The 22,521-nt window shown below is 41.4% G+C and overlaps 1 protein-coding gene across 16 annotated transcripts in view; it reads right to left on the bottom strand.

Moving 5' to 3' along the window:
* The window catches only part of LOC126378323 (bromodomain adjacent to zinc finger domain protein 2B-like), a 107,850-nt gene that overhangs the window by 3,919 nt on the left and 81,410 nt on the right, over nt 1–22,521 (bottom strand). For 15 of the 16 annotated variants that reach the window (XM_050026525.1, XM_050026533.1, XM_050026527.1 and 12 more), the window contains 19 exons: nt 22,049–22,200; nt 20,672–20,857; nt 19,149–19,319; nt 17,785–17,995; nt 16,837–17,050; nt 15,710–15,838; nt 14,874–14,964; nt 14,222–14,375; nt 13,467–13,596; nt 12,605–12,760; nt 11,565–11,755; nt 9,177–9,274; nt 7,341–7,477; nt 5,679–5,800; nt 4,577–4,718; nt 3,829–3,959; nt 2,153–2,289; nt 1,292–1,487; nt 359–502 (listed from right to left, as the gene is read on the bottom strand). In XM_050026525.1, the coding sequence (XP_049882482.1) occupies nt 359–502; nt 1,292–1,487; nt 2,153–2,289; nt 3,829–3,959; nt 4,577–4,718; nt 5,679–5,800; nt 7,341–7,477; nt 9,177–9,274; nt 11,565–11,755; nt 12,605–12,760; nt 13,467–13,596; nt 14,222–14,375; nt 14,874–14,964; nt 15,710–15,838; nt 16,837–17,050; nt 17,785–17,995; nt 19,149–19,319; nt 20,672–20,857; nt 22,049–22,200 (2,892 nt within the window). The remainder of the gene's footprint in view (nt 1–358; nt 503–1,291; nt 1,488–2,152; nt 2,290–3,828; nt 3,960–4,576; nt 4,719–5,678; nt 5,801–7,340; nt 7,478–9,176; nt 9,275–11,564; nt 11,756–12,604; nt 12,761–13,466; nt 13,597–14,221; nt 14,376–14,873; nt 14,965–15,709; nt 15,839–16,836; nt 17,051–17,784; nt 17,996–19,148; nt 19,320–20,671; nt 20,858–22,048; nt 22,201–22,521) is intronic. The other variant, XM_050026528.1, reaches the window with a different exon arrangement.

Raw genomic sequence — 22,521 nt, forward strand, 5'->3', positions numbered from 1 at the left:
GTTACTACTTACTGATGTAAGTAAGTAGTCGTCACATGAGCCATGTCAGGGGCCTTTGGCGGCTCAATAGTAACCCTGACACCAGGGTTGATGAGGTTGATACTCCACCTCACAACCCACACGATAGAAGAAGGAATAATACTACGTATAGAACGGCAACTCTCCGCTCCCCACCAGCGTTTGAGCTAGGTTTACCTCACCCCGCCTCGGTCTTACTTTAGTCTTCAATAGTATGGCGTCAGACGTCACACACACAGATGCGCGATAAAGAAGAGATTTTATTGAAATTACTAAACCTACTAGAGAACTGCTCATTGAGCAAATAAAAAGTTTTTTTAACTAGCAAACTGCAACTGACCTGTTGTCCTGCAGCTTCTTCCTGATGGTGGAGAGGTCCATGGGGCTCTTGATGACCTTCTTGTACTGAGGGAACTGCTTCGTGTTCACCGGGATGAGGAACGGCCAAGCGTGCTCATGACACTCCATCTCACACAGTAGGTTTCTGCAGATCATAAATAACAAATCAATACTATTTAACACACCATGCAACCTAACGACTCCCTCACCCTAACAAACCACTTAACAACTGCTTAATATACAACCTAACAACTGCCTCAGCTTAATATACAACCTAACAACTGCCTCAGCTTAATAAACATCCTAACAACTGCTTCAGCTTAATATACAACCTAACAACTGCTTCAGCTTAATATACAACCTAACAACTACTTCAGTCTAACATACACCTTAACAACAGCTTCAGCTTAATATACAACCTAACAACTGCTTCAGATTAATATACAACTTAACAACTGCTTCAGTCTAACATACACCCTAACAACTGCTTCAGCTTAATATACAACCTAACAACTGCTTCAGCTTAATATACAACCTAACAACTACTTCAGTCTAACATACACCTTAACAACAGCTTCAGCTTAATATACAACCTAACAACTGCTTCAGATTAATATACAACTTAACAACTGCTTCAGTCTAACATACACCCTAACAACTGCTTCAGCTTAATATACAACCTAACAACTGCTTCAGATTAATATACAACTTAACAACTGCTTCAATCTAACATACACCCTAACAACTGCTTCAGCTTAATATACAACCTAACAACTGCTTCAGATTAATATACAACTTAACAACTGCTTCAGTCTAACATACACCCTAACAACTGCCTCAGCTTAATATACAACCTAACAACTGCTTCAGCTTAATATACAACCTAAACGACATACGACATAAACACATCAAGTTCACCAGTAAAATTACTGACTTGCAAAATGTGAGGTCCTTGAGCAGCTTCTTGGCGCTGAGCTTTTCCTTGCGAGCGTCCTTGCGGGGCGCAGGCGCGGGCTCGGGGGCGGGCGCGGGGGCCGAGGCGGGGGCGGGCTCGGGGGCGCCGTCCCCGGCCGCCGGCTGCAGCGCGCGGCGCTTCTCCGGGGGACCCTCGTCCGGGAACTCCGGGGGCGCTGGGCGGACAATTTATTGTTAGGTTTCATAAGCGATATACTAACTCCGGTGAAGAATCTATACGGGTGGTGTAGTGTTTACATAAATACATCTTATTGTATGATTAAATATATAAATAATAAATAAAACACAAAAAAAGTATTTTTTTTGTAAAAGTAGCATGGAAATGCTGCACCGACAAGAGCGTGGCTCTTGAATTGATGATGGTGATAATGACGAAAAATATATAAAAAAATATGTAATATATTATAAAATACTTGAATCTATATAATACGGTGGCTCAGACCGCCCCAGTGAGTAGATTCTATGTCGTTCTTATTCTGACGTGTGGGGTATGAGGTGAATTATCAACCTCATCAACCCTGGCGTCAGGGTAATTACCGACCCGCCAAAGGCCCCTGACATGGCTTATGTAACGACTACTCACTTACATCGTTAAATAGTAGCTAGGACCAACGCCTTAACGTGCCTTCCGAAGCACGGATCATCTTACTTTCGGAGAACTAGGCGATCAGCCTGTAATGTCTTAACCGAACTAGGGATCATAAAGTGATTTGTCCCTACCGGGATTTGACTCGGCATCTCCGGATCGTGAGCCCAACGCTCAAACCACTGAACCACAGAGACCGTTAAAACGAAACGATGATGAAAAGACAGTCCTTACCAGGATGATGGTTAAGGTTGTTCTCCTCGCTTGCCACTTCATCCATCTTGTCGGATTCAGCTTTCTCCGGGGTGGGCATGGCGCTGGCTGAACACTCTTCGGCCGTGGTGGATGTGGACGCGTGGGACGCCGCCGGACTAGACAAACCAAACAAGTTATCTTCAAATGATTTTCGTTTTTATAGCCCTTACTCGTGCTTAGGGAAACTCATACATAAACAGCCTATATACGTCCCACTGCTGGGCACAGGCCTCTCCTCAATCAAGCGGAGGGGGTATGGAGCATACTCCACCACGCTGCTCCACTGCGGGTTGGTGAAGGTGTTTTTACGGCTAATAGCCGGTAGCAACGGCTTAACGTGCCCTCCGAAGCACGGAATCATCTTACTTTTTTTATCACCCACGCCACACACACAATACATCCCGGTCACTGCGTGCCAAAAAATAACACGAAACCTGACAGATAGTTTTTGTTTATTTTGTGAAATGTGACGTCACCCGAAGCTCAATCATGGCCGCCCGTGTTTCGGGTCTTGTAATACACAGATAAAAAATCGCAAATTATTTTAATTAATATAACAATACGTCCCAAACCAAACTTAAAAACTAGTCATTAAATAACCCGCCCCTCACTGTTCCCGGAGCAAAGGTGCCCACAACACTAGCCGCATTACCGCGTTGAATGGCAATGGCAAGCCTTTGGACCAATTATTTTAATAAAAAAAAAATAACTATAGGATAACTATCGTCAAATGATGAACTACCATATCCGACATATTTCATGTTTTGTTACAACTGTCAAGTAGCTAATTCATTATAGAAAAAAAACTCCTCTAAAGCATCACACCGAGGCAAAGTGCCCAAGAGACTGGCAGCATTCCCCTTCTTCTTATAGTGTGGATTGTGAGGTGGAATACCAACCTCATCAACTCTGGTGTCAGGGTCATTATTGAACCGCCAAAGAGGGACATGACTCATGTAACGACTACTAACTTACATCAGTAAGTAGTAACCGGGACCAAGGGCTTAACGTGCCTTCCGAAGCACGGATCATCTTACTTTCGGAAAATCAGGTGATCAGCCTGTAATGTCCTAACCAAACTAGAGATCACAAAGTGTTTTTTGTGATATGTCCCTATCGGGATTCGAACCCGGGGCTTCCGGATCGTGAGCCCAACGTTCAACCACTGGACCACGAAGGCCGTTAGCATTCCCCTTTAGACAGTTGAACTAACCCGTGACAAAAATAGCTGCCAATCCTCGGATCGTGAGTTTGTGTTTCTGTATAACATAAACTGCCTATATACGTCCCACTGCTGGGCACAGGCCTCCCCTCAATCAACCGGAGGGGGTATGGAGCATACTCCACCACGCTGCTCCACTGCGGGTTGGTGGAGGTGTTTTTACGGCTAATAGCCGGGACCAACGGCTTAACGTGCCCTCCGAAGCACGGAATCATCTTACTTTTTCGGACAATCAGGTGATTCAAGCCTGAAAAGTCCTTACCAAACAAAGGACAGTCTCACAAAGTGATTTCGACAATGTCCCCATCGGGAATCGAACCCGGACCTCCAGATCGTGAGCTTAACACTCTAACCACTAGACCACGGAGGCTGTCAAGTGTTTCTGTATAATAATATGTTAACGGTAGAGGCCTAGAAGATTAAATTATCTCACCTTGGCACCATGCTATCCATCTCCATACTATCATTGTTCTTGTGTTTGGAGTCCCTCTTGTTGCTCTTGCGCGGTTTCTTAGGCGGCGCACGCGCAATGCAGTGAGAACAGTACCACTTGCCGCGCGGGTTCTGTAGGGAGACACCAGGGGGGTTAAAAAGGTCACATTAAAGCAATATTGTTATTTGACATTTATGTGCATTGCGCACTTACTTTTATATGCGCAAATGTCAAATAGCAATAATTTTTTTTTAGATGAATTGCTTCGTAGTGGCTTTTTTAAACCTTCCAGTTATAATAGACACATGAAAGAAATCAAAGCCCTCCGAAGCACGATATCATCTTATTTTTTCGGTCAACCCGATTTCCCTCATTCAGCGGTTACCGCTCTCGGTTCAATAGAGTTGATTATTTTTTCAAATAAGTATGATTATTATGATGAATTCTCTCAGCTGTCGCCCTGAGCCGAAGTTCGCGCCCAACTAACTATACACCTTCAGGGGGGTTAAAATGGCTACATCGAAGCAATTCATCTAAGAAAGCATTTGACATTTGTTCGTATTGCGCACTTACTTTTATATGCGCGAACGTCAAATTGCAATATTCCTTTCTTAGATGAATTACTTCGATGTGGCCATTTTAACCCCCGAGGTTTGTGTCAATTTTTGTACCGAGAGCCGTCAGCGACCCATTTGTCCGGCCAAGTAGCCATCTGCATCATGCCAAAAAGATATAAAGAATGTGTCACCTTCCCCAGCGGCGGGTAGTGGCAGTCCTGGTGGTATGCGCGCACGCACAGCGCGCACGGGATGGTGCGGCCGCCGCTGGCGCCGCCGCACACGATGCACACGCGCTCGCCGCGGGCCTTGTTCACGCACTCCCAGCAGTACCTGCGGCAACCACGGAACACTACTTTTAGCTTCCGATCTTCTATCGTGTGGGTTGATTAGGTTGGTAATCCACCTCACCTCCTGGTGTCAGGGTCACTATTGAACCGCCAAAGGCTCCTGGCATAACTCATGTAACGACTACTTACTTACATCAGTAGTAATCGGGACCAACGGCTTAACGTGCCTTCCGAAGCACGGATCGTCTTACTTTCGGACAATCAGGTGATCAGTCTGTTCCTAACCAAACTAGGGATCACAAAGTTATTTTTGTGATATGTCCCCACCGGGATTCGAACCCGGAACCTCCGGATCGTGAGCCCAACGCTCAAACACTTCCGCTCCCGATTAATCTACCAATTATCACATCATATTTATTCGAATTCAAAAATATCTTTATTCGATAGGTAACATAGTTACACAAACTGTATAGCCGGGGAATAGAAGCTGCAAGAAAAACCTCGGCACAGGGCCACAGACATTCATTGAAAAAAAAAAAAAGACAAAAAAAACGAAAAACATAAAACAATACATAAACTCACGCCTATTTCCCACCGGGATAAGCAGAGACTGAATTCTATTTACTTCGATAAAAAAAAAAAACAAAATATTGTCATATAATGAGATCCCACCACAACCCACACGAGAAAAGAAGATGTATGTATTATTAACAGAACGATTAGTCCTGTACTGGGGGGTAAAAAAAGCCACTCTTAAACAGCAATATTGCTATTTGACATATAGCAATATTGCTTTTTTAGATGAATTACTTCAATGTGGCCCTTCTAACCCCCCAGCAGTGATTATATTTCAATAAGATAACACTTTACAACAGCTTCCATGCGCGGTAAGAATTAGATCTGTCAAAGTACGTAAGCTATTGTTGTGACGTTCATTAACATAGTGATGTATCAGTCGATATTAGGTTGATCGATTCTTTACTATGTAGCAGTATGAACTCACCAATCCCCCTCAGGTATCTTGTCCATGCGCGGCTTGAAGCAGTATGTGTGGTAGCCCTTGTCACAGCCGTCACAGAGCAACAGCTGGTCTTCATTGTCACCGCACAGGCAGAATTGGCAATTCTGTCGAACAAGTACATAATCTAAATATATAAAAGGAGAAACTGACTGACTCACTGACCGACATATCAACGCACAGCCTAAACGGCTAAACGTAGGCACTTGAAATTTAGAAGGGACTTAGCTTAGGTCCCGTAGAGGTGCACTAAGAATGGAATTCCCGAAATTCCCACGGGAACGGGAATTAGCGGGAAAATCCTTTTGTATGAAAAATCTAAACCACTTAAGTTAGACGCTTGAAATTTGGCATGCAGGTACTTTAGTAAACTTAAAGCTTAGTTGCAACAGGATATTGCAAAATTCCCACGGGAACGGGAGTTAGCGGGAAAAAACATTTGTATGAAAATATCTTAACCGCGTAAGATACGAGTAGATGTTTTCAATCTAGCATGCATGCATACCTTAGTAAATATAAAGTTTAGTTATGGCTGTATTTTGAAAAATGGGAGTAAGCAAGAAAAAATGTTGTATCAAAAAAATCTAAACTGCATAAGTTATGCTTGAAATTTGACATGCACTCCTACAGACAAAGATCTCTCTTTTATAACCCTCCACGCGAACGAAGTCACGGTCAAAAGTATTGGCACACACTTAAGTGACTTCGTAACGAATACTCAGAGGGATGATTGACACCATGATTCTGAGTTGATATCAAGTGGAATTTCCTGTCGGAAAATTCATGAAAATTTTAGTGTTTTTTTTAATAGCTGCTGTTCTATACTTTTCCGACGGAAAATTCCATTTGATATCAACTCAGAATTATGGCCTGAATCATCCCTCAAAGTTTTCGTTTCGATTTCACTATGATCATTTCATGATGTGTTCGTCTATTCCATGAAATGGTCATATTTCAACCGGTTGGTGAATGAGCATATTTTAATCGGTTGGGAATACTTTATGATCCCTAGTTTGAATAGGAAATTGCAGACTGATCAAAATCTAAATCAAAATCAAAAATATCTTTATTCAGTAGGTAACATAGTTACACTTTGAATCGTCAATTTTTACATAACGAACGTCTCATCCGCCTAAAACTACTGCAGCTTCTCACAACCTGTATAGCCGGGGAAAAGAAGCTGCAAGAAAAACCTCGGCACAGGGCCCTAGACGTTCTTTAAAAAAATAAAAATAAACATAAAATAATATCAGTTCTCAGACAGTTAATCCCATGCATTCATATCTTCTAAATAATCACTAACTTTATAATAACCTTTTTTGGAAAGTTTTTGTTTAACTACTGTCTTAAAGCAGTTGAAAGGCAAATTCTGAATGTCAATGGGAATCTTATTGTAAAAACATATACATTGCCCCTTAAAAGATTTAGTAATCTTATGTAATCGACTGACTTGTAAAGCAAGTTTAGTTTATCACTCGATTCACCGAAAGTAAGATGATCGGTTCTTCGGATGGCACGTTAAGCAGTCGATCCCTGCTGCTATTTACTTATGTAAGTATTTAGTTGTTATATGAGCTATGTTAGGGTCCTTTGGCAGCTCAATAGTAACTCTGACACCAGGGTTGACGGAGAAGAATAAATACGTACAGCCTTCATGATGCTCTTGTCCCAGGCCACGGCGGAGTCCAGCGCTTGCAGCAGCATGGCGAGCTGAGCGCTGGTGGTGCAGCGGGCTAGGGCCTCGCGCCAGGTGGCTAGACCACGCGCTATGCCCTTGTTGTCCACTGGGAACAAATGATACGCTTATTGACAACCCAGTCAAATGTACATTACGATACAATTTATTACGAAGTATTATTTTTTACATTTATTTCACGGACAGTTATACACCAAAACGTACAATAAAGAAAGTATTAGCTCACACACACTCACGTACAACTACATTCCACACAAAGAGAGGATCTTTCTGCCTTTTTGTCTTTTTATTTTGCTAAGCCAGTCATTAAAAACTTTTTTCTACTCCTCTACTTTAATCTGGCATTTAAATAACCAAAAAGTCTAATATAAGTACATACATAATTAAACTCTTTGAAAAAGTGTACGCTCTATGGCCTATAAAAGCATTGTTTACAAAGTGTAACTGTACTATAATGTCGCCAAAAAAGCATTGTTGTTGTTTTTTTTTGACCTGGAAACTGGCACCTTTACTTTGTTTGGTGCCATAGATATACTATAAAAAAAAAGTATACATTTGCCGCCATTTTCCCGCGCGTTGGAAAATAAATTGGAAAATTTTTGTGTTTCGTTTAAAATTACGTCGTCGTAGAAAAAGTATTGTATGCAACGTTGTATAACTAGGTCAAAAAATGCTCGTGGCGTCTCTTATTGCGATGTTCGCCAAGGCTCACATCGCAACTCACGCCACTCGCATTTTTTGACCCTTCTTATACAACTGTTGCATAAAATACTATTATATTTCTTTGTTTTGCTAACATAAGTACTATACTTTCTAGCTTAAGTAACGTAAATATCCAGGAAGGAGGCATCATAGGCTGTAATACAAGTATTCTTATACTTAGTCAGCTATGGTACCTACCTATTTATATCTGTGTCTAAGACTAAGCTATTTTAAGGAAAGAGTTGTACCTACATTTTTGGCAATAAATTATTAATATTAGACAACAAACAATTACAATTAGACACCAATGTTGTAATTGTTCGTTGTCTAATTCCTCTCAACACCATCTAATTTTATTTTAAGTTATATCTGTCATTTTCTTATCCGCCGAAAAGGAAAGGTATTGACATCAATTGGAATTTTCCGGCGCAAAAGTATGGAACAGAAAATAATTAAAAAAGAAAAATCCGACGTAAAACTCCACTTGTTATCCGAAATCAGAATCATTTATTCAACGCAATTATCATATTATTATTATTAGTTATGGCTGAGGAGAAATGTTAAAAACTCAGAAAAATAAGCTAAATCATCCCCGTCAGTATTAGGTACGGTCACTAACACCCTGTATGTGACCGGATTCTTCACCAATTTTAAAACAGAACTGCAGTTTCATACTTTTTAGCTCCCCATTTGTCCGGCCAAGTAGTTAATGCCATTTGCGCCAAATCAACTATAAGTCACGTAGAAAACATCATCATCACCAGCCCATTAACGTCCCCACTGCTAGGCCACGGGCCTTCCCTATGGAGGGAGATCGGGCCTTAAACCACCACGCGGGCCCAGTGCGGATTGGTGGTTTTAACGACTGCTAATGCAGCCGGGACCAACGGCTTAACGTGCCTTCCGAAGCACGGAGGAGCTCGAGATGATTTTTTTTTGTGGTCACCCATCCTATGACCGGCCTTTGCGAAAGTTGCTTAACTTCAACAATCGCAGACCGAGCGCGTTTACCGCCGCGCCACCGAGCTCCTCATACGTAGAAAACGTAATATTTTCTTAAATACTCTACAATATTTGCAACTTACTTTTTCCTTCAGTAGTGTTATCGGAGTTTTGGGGCGAAGTGGCCGATGAATTCCCGTGCTCACCCTGTAACACCGCACCTAGCGTGGCTTCAGCGGTACTGCGGACAATATGATCTTAATGAGTAAAATGTATAAGTATAATACTCATACATAAATCTTTATTGCACTTAACACAAACAATAAGATAAACAATTATATTCAGTAGTACAACAAGCGGCCTTATTGCTAAGGTAGCAACCTCTTCCAGGTAAACTTTAGTTAAATTTTTACTTAACCTTTACTTAAACAACCACACCAAATTGGAGAAGTCCTCAGAAAAGCTTCAGTACGATTGATTATGAACCGGCGCGCGTGTATGAACGATTGATGAATGTGGAGGAAGCAAGAGAAATGTGTCGGGATCGAAGCAAATGGAATTCCATAGTCTCTGCTGCTTACACCGGTGGGAAAGGCGTGAATTTATGTGTATGTGTTAACTTCGAGGGTGACTGCCGCCAAAGGATGTTTTCGGGGTACCGAACAGAGCATAGTACCCCGCAAGCCACGAGTTGGTAGTGTGACTAGGGATCGACGACCCACTTGAAGTCATGTTAGAAGTTGTATATATGCGTCTGACTGTGTAAACTTCAATATCGCGTTTCACGACTGCTTGAAGACTGCATTATTGAATGTGGCGCCATCTCTTGCATGTGGGCGGAACTAACTGGCCAACTAGTTGGGTCCGCCACATAAACTACGCTATTTCAACTACTGCTCGGTCGCGCTTTCAACTACGCTATTTCAACGGTCTCCGTGGTCCAGTGGTTCGAGTGTTGGGCTCACGATCCGGAGGTTCCGGGTTCGATTCCCGGTGGGGACATATCACAAAAAAAAAATATCCCTAAAAGGTCCCTAGTTTGGTTAGGACATTACAGGCTGATCACCAGATTGTCCGAAAGTAAGATGATCCGCGCTTCGGAAGGCACGTTAAGCCGTTGGTCCCGGTTACTACTTACTGGTGTAAGTTAGTAGTCGTTACATGAGCCATGTCAGGGGCCTTTGGCGGCTCAATAGTAACCCTGACACCAGGGTTGATGGGGTTGGTAATCCACCTCACAATCCACACGATAGAAGAAGAAGAAGAAGAACTACTGCTACACACTGCTACCACTTCCTTCCAGTGGTTGCTTGGAAGATATTGGTGAACATCAATAAGACCGCCAATTGTAATGATTCGAATCAAATATACTTTATTTTATTCATTGTTTATTGTGTACAAAAATACAGGGTGTTAGTGAAACCGTAACGAATACTAAGGGAGATAATTTCAGACCATTTTTCACAGATTCTTAGTCAATGTCAAGTGGAATTTTTCGTCCCAAAATTCACGATATTTTTAAATATTTTCAATTCTATACTTTTGCGATGGAAAACTCCACTTGTTTCTCTCAAGTCGGAATATTCAGCTGAATCATCCCTCTCAGTATTCGTTACGATGTCACTTACACCCCGTACAAGTACGTATAGTAGCCATACAAGTGCGTATGGGTGTTAGTGACACCGTAACGAATACTGAGGGGGATGATTCAGACCATGATTCTGAGTAGATATCAAGTGGAATTTCCTGTCTGAAAAGTCATGATAATTTTAGTATTTTTTAAAATTATTTTCAGTGCTAAGTGTACTTTTGCGACGGAAAATTCCACTGGATATCAACTCAGAATCATGGTCTGAATCACCCCTCAAAGTTTTCGTTACGATATCACTAACACCTTGTATAATGTTTCCTTTATTCTTATTCATGCTGTGTGTCATATTTGAAGAGGGATTACCTTACTAGGGGCATTAGCCAAGTTGCAAACGTATAAGAAGTTACATTGTTGAATTGTCTTTCAAATAACTCGGTATTTTAAAATAAATAAAGTGCACATCTAATATACATACGAAAACACACACACACCACACAAATACACTTCTTCATATAAGCCTACCAAACACCGTACAGACATACACGGACACCATGATATATTATTATACTGTATATAAAAAAGCGAAACACTTTCGAATTTAAGATCAACAAAACCCATATAACCCAAACCGTATTCGGAATTTAAAAAATAAAATAAAAACCTATTTAATAAAAGTGAATAAAAGCGCGCGTGAGAGTGTGTGTGTGTGTGTGTGTGTGCGCGTGTGTTTATGTCTCTGCGTCTATGTGTGTGTGTGTATCTCTCTCTCTTTCTCTCTCAGCGTATGTGTCTCTCTGCGTGGTAATCCACCTCACAACCCACACGATAGAAGCACCAGCTTAAATGTCAAAAAATGATGTGTCATTGTTTAACAAGCATTCCATTATCCAACCTACAAAATACCAACACCCACACCTAGATATCATTTGTTTCACTTTACCTAGCATACCTTTGTACCAGGGGCGGTTTTAGGTACCGCCTCTCGATGTGTGCCTCGACCGCGGCCAGTTTATGTCTCGCCCGGGCCACTATCTCCGGCCCTGTCGCGTCCTCTGGGATGGCTAGGGATGAAGGTCGCCAACCCTTCACTTGCATTGACGCCGCCGCGACCCTTTCTTCTAGTTGCTCGACCTGGAAGGAATTACGTATATAATATTTTATATACAGGGTGTTAGTGACATCGTAACGAAAACTTTGAGGGGTGGTTCAGGCCATGATTCTGAGTTGATATCAAGTAGAAATTTCCGTCGCAAAAGTATGGATTGGAAAATAATTAAAAAGAAAAGAAAAATTTTCATGAATTTTTTGACACGAAATTCCACTTGATATCAACTCAGAATCATGGTCTGAACCATCCCCCTCAGTATTCGTTACGGTGTCACTAACACCCATACCTACTTATATGGCTACCGTATCTACTTGTACGGGGTGTAAGTGTCATCGTAACGAATACTGAGAGGTTCCATCGCAAAAGTATAGAATTGAAAATAATTTAAAAAAACTAAAAAAAAAGCATGAATTTTGCGACGGAAAATTCCACTTGATTTTAACTCAGAATCATGGTTTGAATCAACCCCCTCAGTATTCGTTACGATGTCACTAACACCCAGTATAAAATAACAGAAATATTAACAGAAAGTTCGGTGAGGTGTGCGTACTTAGTTCATCTTGCAATGGAGTACCTATTGGAATATAATCGTGAGCTTATGTTATGTACAAAATAATGTGAACACTATAGTTCCATTCTTTTTGTTATTTATATAATATAATACCACTCATTGAACAAAGTACTCGCATTATTGGGATTACGAAGCACACCCCTCTAATATTATACTCTCCGAAGCACGCCCCATTGATTCAGTAGACTCCGAAGCACACTCCATTACACATAGTGCCTTCCGAAGCACGCTCCACTAACACCGTGCATTCCGAAGCACAACCCCATAGAGACCTTAGCTTCCGAAGCACAATCCCACTCACCATGTGCAGTGCGCGCATGTCGGTGCGGTGCGCGGTGGCCGCACAGAAGGAGCCGGGGTGGTCGGCGCCCACCCAGCCACCGTTTTGTGCTATCACGCGGTCTAAGTGGGACACTGACAGGGTTGTTGTTAGGATGTCGCCTTTGTCGATGTGCAGCTGTTGGAACAAAAAGTAAATTATTAAGGATGATGATACACTGTCATTAGATGTCGTTTCGTAGGTTATGTATGTATGTGAAGACTCCAGAACTGGGGCCTGTTTAATAAAACTAACAATTGTAAATTACAATGACAATTTGATGTACATTGCCGAGTTTGTGATCACAAATATTTAGCAGATTCATATTAGCTACGTAATGAACACCAAATTGTCGTTGTAATTTACAATTGTAAGTTTTACGAAACAGGCCCGCCCCTGGTCTAACAGAAGACATGACATAAGATTCCCGTTGGGGTAGGCAGAGACCCCTTAATAGGGTAGTTTCCAACTAGTTAAACCAGTTACTTATTACTAAACGTCAAAACACGAAATGACTATGGAATTTGTGTGAAAAAGCAACCTGTGACGTCATAGAAAAACGTGACATAATGTCAGTATATCAAAGTTAAATATTATTATTATTATACACTAAGGAGAAGGCGAACGTCATGTCTTATAAGGAAGTCAAAGAATTGGCTTTTGATAGACAAGGATGGAGAATGTTATACCGACAAGAGCGCGGCTCTTAATGATGTGATGACATACATAAACTCACACCTATAATCTCTAATGGGGTGGGCAGAGCCACAAGTAATCAAAGACAACTTGCAGCCTGACCTTGAGTCTAAGATGGACCTTATAGTCAAAACTATTAAAAAAATACCTTATTATTAACGCTGGGCACATGCTGCACAAGCGAGCCGTGAAGCTCTCTCTCCCGTACTCCCCGAGGATGGAGGGCCTCCATCAGCTCTCTTAGTTGGTCCGCGTCTGTTATTCGCCACCAGCCGTGCCTAAAACAAGAAATGTTACCTTCAACCTCACGGTCCAGGTTCGAATCCCGGTGGGGATATAACACAAAAATCCCGTGGTCCCTTAGGCCATTACCGGCTGATCACCCGATTATCCTAAAGTATAATCCGTGTTTCGGAGGGCACGTTAAGCAGTCGGTCCTGGCTCTATTTACTTAAGTAAGTATGTAGTAATTGAAGTATGTAGTAATGAACCATGTCAGGAGTCTTTTGACAACATTGACATAAGGGTTAATGAGATCACATGTATTCATTGAGCCCACAACCCACACGAGAGAAGAATATTGTGCGCGCGCGCGTGTGTGTATCTCTCTCTCTCTCACTATGTTGTGTATGTCTATGTGTGTGTGTGTGTGTGTGTGTGTGTGTGTGTGTATCTCTCTATCTCTCTGCGTATGTACCTCTCTGTGTCTATATGTGTATGTCTCTCTATATATGTGTGCGTATATGTCTCTGCGTCTATGTGTGTGTGTTTCTCTTTCTTTCTCTCTCTGCGTATGTGTCTCTTTGTGTCTATATGTGTGTCTCTGTGTATGTGTGTGTGTATGTCTCTGAGTCTATATGAGTGTGTGATTTACATTTTATTCCCTGTCCACAGTGTCCTCACCTCAATTCCTTGGGCACGTAGCTGCCCTCGACCTTCTTGGGCATGCCGTGCTGCTTGCAATGCTCCAGCTGCTCCAACTCCTCGGGCGACATCTGTATCGGCGGCGGCGAGTCGCAGGTTACGTACGTCGACAGAGCGTTGAAGTTCAGTAGCCCTGCAAAAGGTTACTTGTTAGAAAACATGCATTCCACTTAATTTTATGTATTTCACCACGAACAATATAATCTTTTGTTTTTATATTTTCCTGTTTGTGCAATAAAGTATTTGTTACGTTATATAAAGTCTATCCTACTAAGCTGTTTACCGTTAGTACGAAAGTGACATATCTTTTGTCTCTTGCGCACTAGGCGATGTGTTGTATCTCTGTCCTGCTGTCATTCTAATCACGTTACTTTTGTTAGACCATGAGTCCCCAGTATCGACCCACTAGGGTCGATTAATTCTTTCAAATATGATCCTTTTAGAAGACGTCCTGGGGCGAGGTTCGCGCACAACTGGGCACCCTCAGCGTGGTATCAACCACATTGAATTGTAATTCAACTAAAAAGCCATACAGCTGTTGTTTATGTTCTAATGTCAAATTACAATGATGCTTTTTAGACGAATTGGTTCAATGTAGTGTTTTTAGACCATCAGCAATAGGTTATCTTACCCAGGCTAGTGAGACTGTGGGCTTTAGCTTTCTGTAGGGCGGCGTCGTGTTTGAGAGCGTCCGCTTGCAATTCTTTTTCTAAGTCATTGTCCTGAAAATGAAAAAAATCATAACATAAGGTCTCGCCTATTTCCCACCGGGGTAAGCAGAGACTGGAAATCCTGACACACTTCTCTTGCTTCCTCCACATTCATCAATCGCTTCATACACGCACGCCGGTTCAGAGTAGATCGTATTAAACCTTTTCTAAGGACATCTCCAATTTGGTCAATGTACCTTCTAGATATTCCTCTGCCAGCCCTACCAACAATCTTCGCTTTATATAAAGCTTTCGTAATACGCAGTCAGAAATACATCCATCTTAAGATGATCTAAGTACCCACACCTAACGGAGCTTTCTGTTAGACCAAAGCGCCGTCGAGTCAACTGTGTTAGTGAAAACTGCGCTTCAGATAAATTAACAACTAATTGATCCGATGGGGACATTGTCTAAATCACTTTGTGAGACTGTCCTTTGTTTGGTATCGACTTTTCAGGCTTGAATCACCTGATTGTCCGAAAAAGTAAGATGATTCCGTACTTCGGAGGGCACGTTAAGGCGTTGGTCCTGACTATTAGCCGTAAAAACACCTCCACCAACCCGCAGTGGAGCATGGTGGAGTATGCTCCATACCACCTCCGGTTGATTGAGGGGAGGCCTGTGCCCTGCAGTGGGACGTATATAGGCTGTTTATGTTATGTTATTGGTGCAAGTCCGTTACCGGGGTTCGAACCGGCGCTCCCCGTTTGACTCCGTCAACTAAATATTCCCTTGACAATCTTGATGTTTCTCTTACCTGTTCCTTACTGCCCTCCTCGACCTCATCCTGCATGGTGACGTCACGGGTCATGCTGGAGTCCATCAGGTCCTGGTCGAGCCCCGACAGCGTCAGCGACGAGTCCAGGTAGATGTTATTAGAGGGTACCTGTAACAATATTTCAAATCAAATCAAATCAAATATACTTTATTGCACACAACATACAAAACAAATTCACACAGATGAAGATAGATACAGTACAATCTGGCGGCCTTATTGCTAAGCAGCAATTTCTTCCAGGCAACCAGTGGATAGGAAACATTATTACAATTTGGTCAATTGCGTTAATGTTTTTTTTATTGTTTTGTCTTACATGTGTTCGTTTCAGTTGAATTAGTTTAATTACTGTAATGGCTGAATGTAAAACTGTAAAATAAAATAAATAAATAATTTAAAAATAATATTTTTTTTGAAGGGAAGAGAGGAAGGGCTAAACCTAGGAGAACATTTATGAAACAAATAAAAGAGAAGGTGCAGGTCGTGTCGTATCGGGAGGTGAAGGTTTTGGCGGGAAGAAGAGAGGAATGGCGATTACTCCACCGACAAGAGCGCAGATCTTAAATAAAGAGAGAGAGAAATAATTTAATTTCAATGAGAGACTTTTCTGGCTACGTTCCCCAAAAGTACTCCCTCCCGCTATCAGAGTAGCTAATTCTCTTCATAGTTTTAAAAATCTGCTACTTGCTCATTTTGAGTCGCAGTGTGGATATTATTATAACGTATTTTATCCTATACCCCCCCTCCGGTTGATTGAGGGGAGGCCTGTGCCCAGCAGTGGGACGTAAATAGGTTGTTTATGTATGTATGTGTATCCTATACAGGGTGTTTTGTGACACCGTAACGAATACTGAGGAGGATGAAGCAGACCATGATTCTGAGTTAATATCAAGAGGATATAATATTGTTAAAATATAGTAAGTATAATAAATACAAATTGTATCGCTGACTAATAATTAAGTATGTTGTCCTCTCTACCAGTTGCAGTGCCCTTACTGGGTCCATGTTGGTACTATAATACTTACTTCTGTATTTTTATAACACCACAATTTGTACGAACACATGGTCGCAATAAAACATTTCAATTTCTATCAAAGTGTAGAACTGACCTGAACGCTGGTGACCATGCTGTTAAGGGTGAAGAGACTGGGGTCATTCAGGAGGTGCAGGTTGTTGGACACGTCCCACTTGTGACCCTGGCAGAGCACCACTTCAGAGCAGGTGTGCTCGTTGTCACAGAACACGGCCATTTTCTCGTTTCCCTTGTCTGTCATGTCGTTCACGTGACTCAGGAACGAACTCTCGTGTCGGAGGATTGAGAACCTGAGAATAACAAATTAAGTAAATTAATAACAAATTCCTTAACAAATTGAGGATCCCTCAAAGCGTCATGATGATAGATAGATAGATCGTTTATTTGCATGAACACAGTACAATGGCTAATGGGATGCTAGGGCTGGTAGTTATTTCTGTCAGAGAATTAGTCTGGCGATTCAGAGGGGTAATGCTGCCAGCCTGTTGGGCACCTTGCCTCGATGTGACGCATTGGAGGTGTTTTATTTATAAGATGTGTTTGTTTTGTTTTTAATTGTGCAATAAATAATCAAAATCATTTATTCAACGTAATAGTCTAGTTCGCAACTAGTCAAATCAGTTACTTTATACTGAACGTCTTTTTTTTAATGTGACTAATTGTAGATTTGCCGCGGATGGCGTTAACTACTTGGTCGGACAAATGGAAAACACTGAGGGCTCTCACCCAGTACAGGATTTAAGACAACAGGCCTGAGGGTGCCCAGTTGGGCGCGAACCTCGGCTCAGGGCGCCGTCTGAGAAGGACCATATCCTCATTTACCATCAGGTGAGATTGTGGTCAAATCAAAATCAAATCAAATATACTTTATTGCACAGAACTAAAATTTCAACAATCAGACATAACACATGAATATAGTACAATTTGGGCGGCCTTATTGCTCTAGAGCAATTTCTTCCAGGCAACCACCAAAAGGAAACAAACATCAAACGCGAGCTTAATTAAAAAAAAAATGTAAACCTACCATTTCCCCTCAAGCATCTTAGTGTAGAGCGCCTCATGGGCAGCCTCAACCTCCAGGACCTCTTTCTTCTCCTCTTCAATCTTCTCCTGCTTCACTTCCATCTCTGCCTTCTTGGCCGCGTCCAGCTGAGAAGACACCGCTTCCGCCATCTTGCGTAACTCTTCAAGGTTGTTCACTAGCTCGTCTTTGCATTCTTCTGGTTCCTCTTTTTCTGGGAAATGATTAAAGGTATAAGAACAGGTTGGCGGGGTCTGGTATAAGATACTATTGTAGGAATGGTAGGCTGAATGAAACGTAACGCAAAGGTGTGTGAAAGAGAGAGCGACGAGTGAGCGAGAGAGAAGAGAGGATTGCGGAATGACAGGGAAATGGCGGACGGTTGTTTTTTAAAGAGGAAAACGTAGAAGATTATAAAACGTTTTTAAATAAACAAAGTTAAAGAAATAATAATTGTGCATTGAATACCTTTTCTACTAACAGTAGTCTGTAAGATTATCATTAGCTTTTATTTACTAACAAAATGCACATCAATGATTTATATTTGGAATTAAATTATTTGACTCAATAATAACCCTCACACCAGGGTTGATGGGGTTGGTAATCCACCTCACAACCCACACGATAGGAGAAGAATTATTGGATTTGAATAAAGATAAAGATAAAGATTTTTATTGTGCATAAATTTAGGTACAGTTATAGATAATAGTTGCAGTTATAGTTGCAAATTACGTCTCACTAAATTTTGCCTTTGCAGGCATATACACATTTTACACAGGCAATGATATTTCATTTCACACCATATTTCATTATAACATAAGAGAAAGAAATCAATAATAATAATAACAATAAAAAATCAAAAAATTATTAAAGAATATATACAATGAATAAGTAGGTCTATGAAATAACTATTTAGTTTTCATTCAAAAATTCTTTGACGTCATAAAAACATTTTTGTGCAAGCCATGTCTTAAGAGCAGTTCTAAATTTGTTCATGTTCATAGTTGTAAATGACTCCGGGAGTTTATTGTACAACCGTATACACATGATGAACGAATTTTTTGTGACAAGTTTGAGTCTGCTTACTGGTTTGTGTAATTTATTTCGATACTGTTTGCGTAACGTTCTATTGCTAACTTCATAATTATATTGGAACAGATTTTTGTGCTTATGAGCAAAAATACATATCTCCAAAAAATACATATCATAAAGTGACTTCTAATAATGATAGCAGATACTCTGAGAGAGAATAGAGTTGGTATGTCGTGAATCGACTATGTGATCACTGGTGATGAGCTGGTTATCTCATATTTAGGGAACGTAGCCTAGAAAATCCCTCATTGGGTAATAATTTGTTCTGTGCCTACCTTCAGTCTTAACAGTCTCCTTGACAGGCTCAGGCTTCTCGTCCTGAGTGAAGTTAGTCAACGATGGCTTCTGCACCAGAAACGCGGTGGGGATGGAGTCTTCTATGTCCAGCAGCTCTTCCTCATTGGTTTGCTTGTGTTGGATGTACTTCTCTTCCATTTTTATTGAACCTATGGGGGAGAGTTTGGATTTTAGAAAATAAGAGAGAAAAACAGCTAGGTAGGTTTAAAAAGAAATGGTTGTATAAAAAAGGAATATTACAATTAGGTATTTGAGTATATAACAGTCAGCCTTCGTGGTCTAGTGGTTAGAGCGTTAGTCTCGCGATCTGGAGATCCGGGTTCGATTCCCGATGGGGACATTGTCGAAATCACTTTGTGAGACTGTCCTTTGTTTGGTAAGGACTTTTCAAACTTGAATCACCTGATTGTCCGAAAAAGTAAGATTTTAAGCCGTTGGTCCCAGCTATTAGCCGTAAAATACCTCCACCAACCCGCAGTGGAGCAGCGTGGTAGTATGTTGCCAACCCCCTCCGGTTGATTGAGGGGAGGCCTGTGTCCATCAGTGAGACGTCTATAGGCTGTTTATGTGTATACAAAAGTATGTGCGCATTGCCAACAAATGTCAAATAGAACTAATGCTTGAGAAAGAGAAAGAAATGTCAAGAAACTGCAACAGCAACACATTTGTTGAATCGTTGGATGTTTCACGTCATTGTTTTTCTTTTTTCTTTTTCTCTCTTTTGTATATTGTTTGTTTTTTTGTAATGTGTAATGTGAATAATGACTTTGTAATTTATTTTATTATTATTTCATAATTAACGTACTTACTGATTGACATTTAAAGTATCAATTTTATTTTACTTATTTGCATGTTATAATTTATATAATAATAACTAAAAATATAACTATATATAATAACTAAAAATGTTGACCAAATGTTAAATGACCAATTGCAATTTTTTTTTGACGTGACTTATTGTAGATTTTGCGATGGCATTAACTACTTGGCCGGACAAATGGGGAGCGCTGAAGGCTCTCATCGGTACAAAGTTTAAGACAACAGGCATGAGGGTGCCCAGTTGGCGATTGCAAACTGTAATACCATTTTTATTGCGAATAAACGATTATGAATTACATTTTTTTTTTGTTTTTATTTATTGTTGAAGACATTTTACATAATGATACAATTGAATCGCATTGCTAAACCTTGCAGGTTTGTCTCAATGCAATATTCCGCTATTGTTACAGTTTGTACTTCGGAAGTATACTACTAATTAATTACACTATTAAAATAAAGTACTTATATAAGTCAAACGCATACATGGACGAATGCACCGGTAGGATAGGTAATTCGCCACAAGTGAGGCGCATTATACCTACGTATGATCGGGCGACTCCGAGAAACTGGCAAGCAGCAAACAAGTAAACAAGACAGTGAACAGGGTGCTCCAAATTCACACATCAAGTCAACATACTTTACATCTTTTCACGATTGTAAATATATAGAAAAGTAACCTCACCTTCAACCTTACTCGCGCCATGCTTCACATTGGGTTCATACTTAATGATCTGGGTGTGGTCACTCAGATTTAGTTCCGACTTGATGCTCTTCAGTTCCATTTCTGTCTTCAGAGCCTCCTCCTTCTTCAGGGCTTCGTTCTCTTCTGACTTATCTTCTGCCGCTGGTTCTTTCTTCTCTCGAGGACCTGGAGAAAAAATGGCAAAGTCACACAGGTTGTTGGTGGTGGTAATGTCTATAGGGTAGTATTAAACTGGCCTTGGGCAGGGTTGGGGTCTTTGGCGGCTCAATAGTAACCCTGCCACCAGGGTTGATGAGGTTGTTACTTCACCTTACAACCCACGCGATAGAAGAAGTGCCAATGCAAAGTGAAGCGAAGTGCAAGTGTGTAGTGAAGTGTTGATTGAGGGGAGGGATTGCCCAGCAGTGGGACGTATATAGGCTGTTTATGTATGTTATGTTAATGCTAGGAGTGCCATATCGTCGTTGCCAATTTAAAATCTATTATGTGCAATCGGTTCAATTTTACAGAAATTAAAAAAGCTTCCGCCTGAATTTTTTTTGTATGACTGTGTGTTAAAAATATTAAAAGACAATTGATATTTACGTACATAAGAGTTTGTACTTGTGGCGTATGACAAGACTGAATGATATTGAAGTCGGTGTCGATTAAAATCGACTCACGCTTGGCCATACGTCACACCGCGCGCCCCCGCACCTCACCTCGCTCTCTTGTGTAAAAGGCTTGCTAGGCGACAGGTGCACTTTTAATTGTCTCAGAGATTTTTATATAATTTATCGTGTGTTTGTGTCTTTTATTCTGTTTCATAATATATCCGTGTATGTTGATGAACAATAGAAAATACCCATCACAGATCGGACTTTTATTTACAAAAGGAGGCCCTTCTCCTCATTGGTGACCCCGATAATACTATTCGATCCTGATAAAAAAGAAATTTGGTGAAGGCGACACATAAGAGCTTTTAAATTGGCTACGACTCTTCTTCTTCTATCGTGTGGGTTGTGAGGTGGAGTACCAACCTTATCAACCCTGGTGTCAGGGTTACTATTGAGCCGCCAAAGGCCCCTGACATGGCTCATGTAACGACTACTTACTTACATCAGTAAGTAGTAACCGGGACCAACGGCTTAACGTGCCTTCCGAAGCACAGATCATCTTACTTTTTGGACAATCAGGTGATCAGCCTGTAATGTCCTAACCAAACTAGGGATCACAAAGTGATTTTTGTGATATGTCCCCACCGGGATTCGAACCCGGGACCTCCGGATCGTGAGCCCAACGCTCAACCACTGGACCACGGAGGCCGTTTACGACGAGGCCGGCTACGACGATATGTACTATTGGACACCAGCTTACCTTTCTTCTTCTTCCGGGGCGGCGGCGAGGCGGCCCGCTCGCTAGCCGCCTGCAGCCACTGCTGGTACTCCATGATCTCCGGCTGCGCTGACTCCATGGCCTCCACCAGGATGCCGCCGCATTTACCCAGAGACCAGTAGCGGCGCCAGTACCTTTAGAAAAGGACAAAGGAGTCTTCAGAGCCGTGGTAACCCAGTTGGACGAACGCTTGACCCTCACTGTGAGGTTACAGGTTCGAATCCCAGCACGGACCAACGATTTTGAAATTTTTGATATCATGGTTGGATCATAAATGATTATCACGTGCCCAACGGTGAAGGTAAACATCGTGAGGAGACGCACATTCCTAAGAAATGTGTTTCACAGGTATGTGACCTAACCTGTATTGGGCTGGTTTTCATAAAAGTGATAGTGTTAGTGAAACTACCCCAACAAAGGTAAAAAAAACATCAAAATCAGACCTGTCCCGGGCC

This window comes from Pectinophora gossypiella, chromosome 26, assembly GCF_024362695.1.
Source record: "Pectinophora gossypiella chromosome 26, ilPecGoss1.1, whole genome shotgun sequence".
NCBI classification, from domain to species: Eukaryota; Metazoa; Arthropoda; class Insecta; order Lepidoptera; family Gelechiidae; genus Pectinophora; species Pectinophora gossypiella.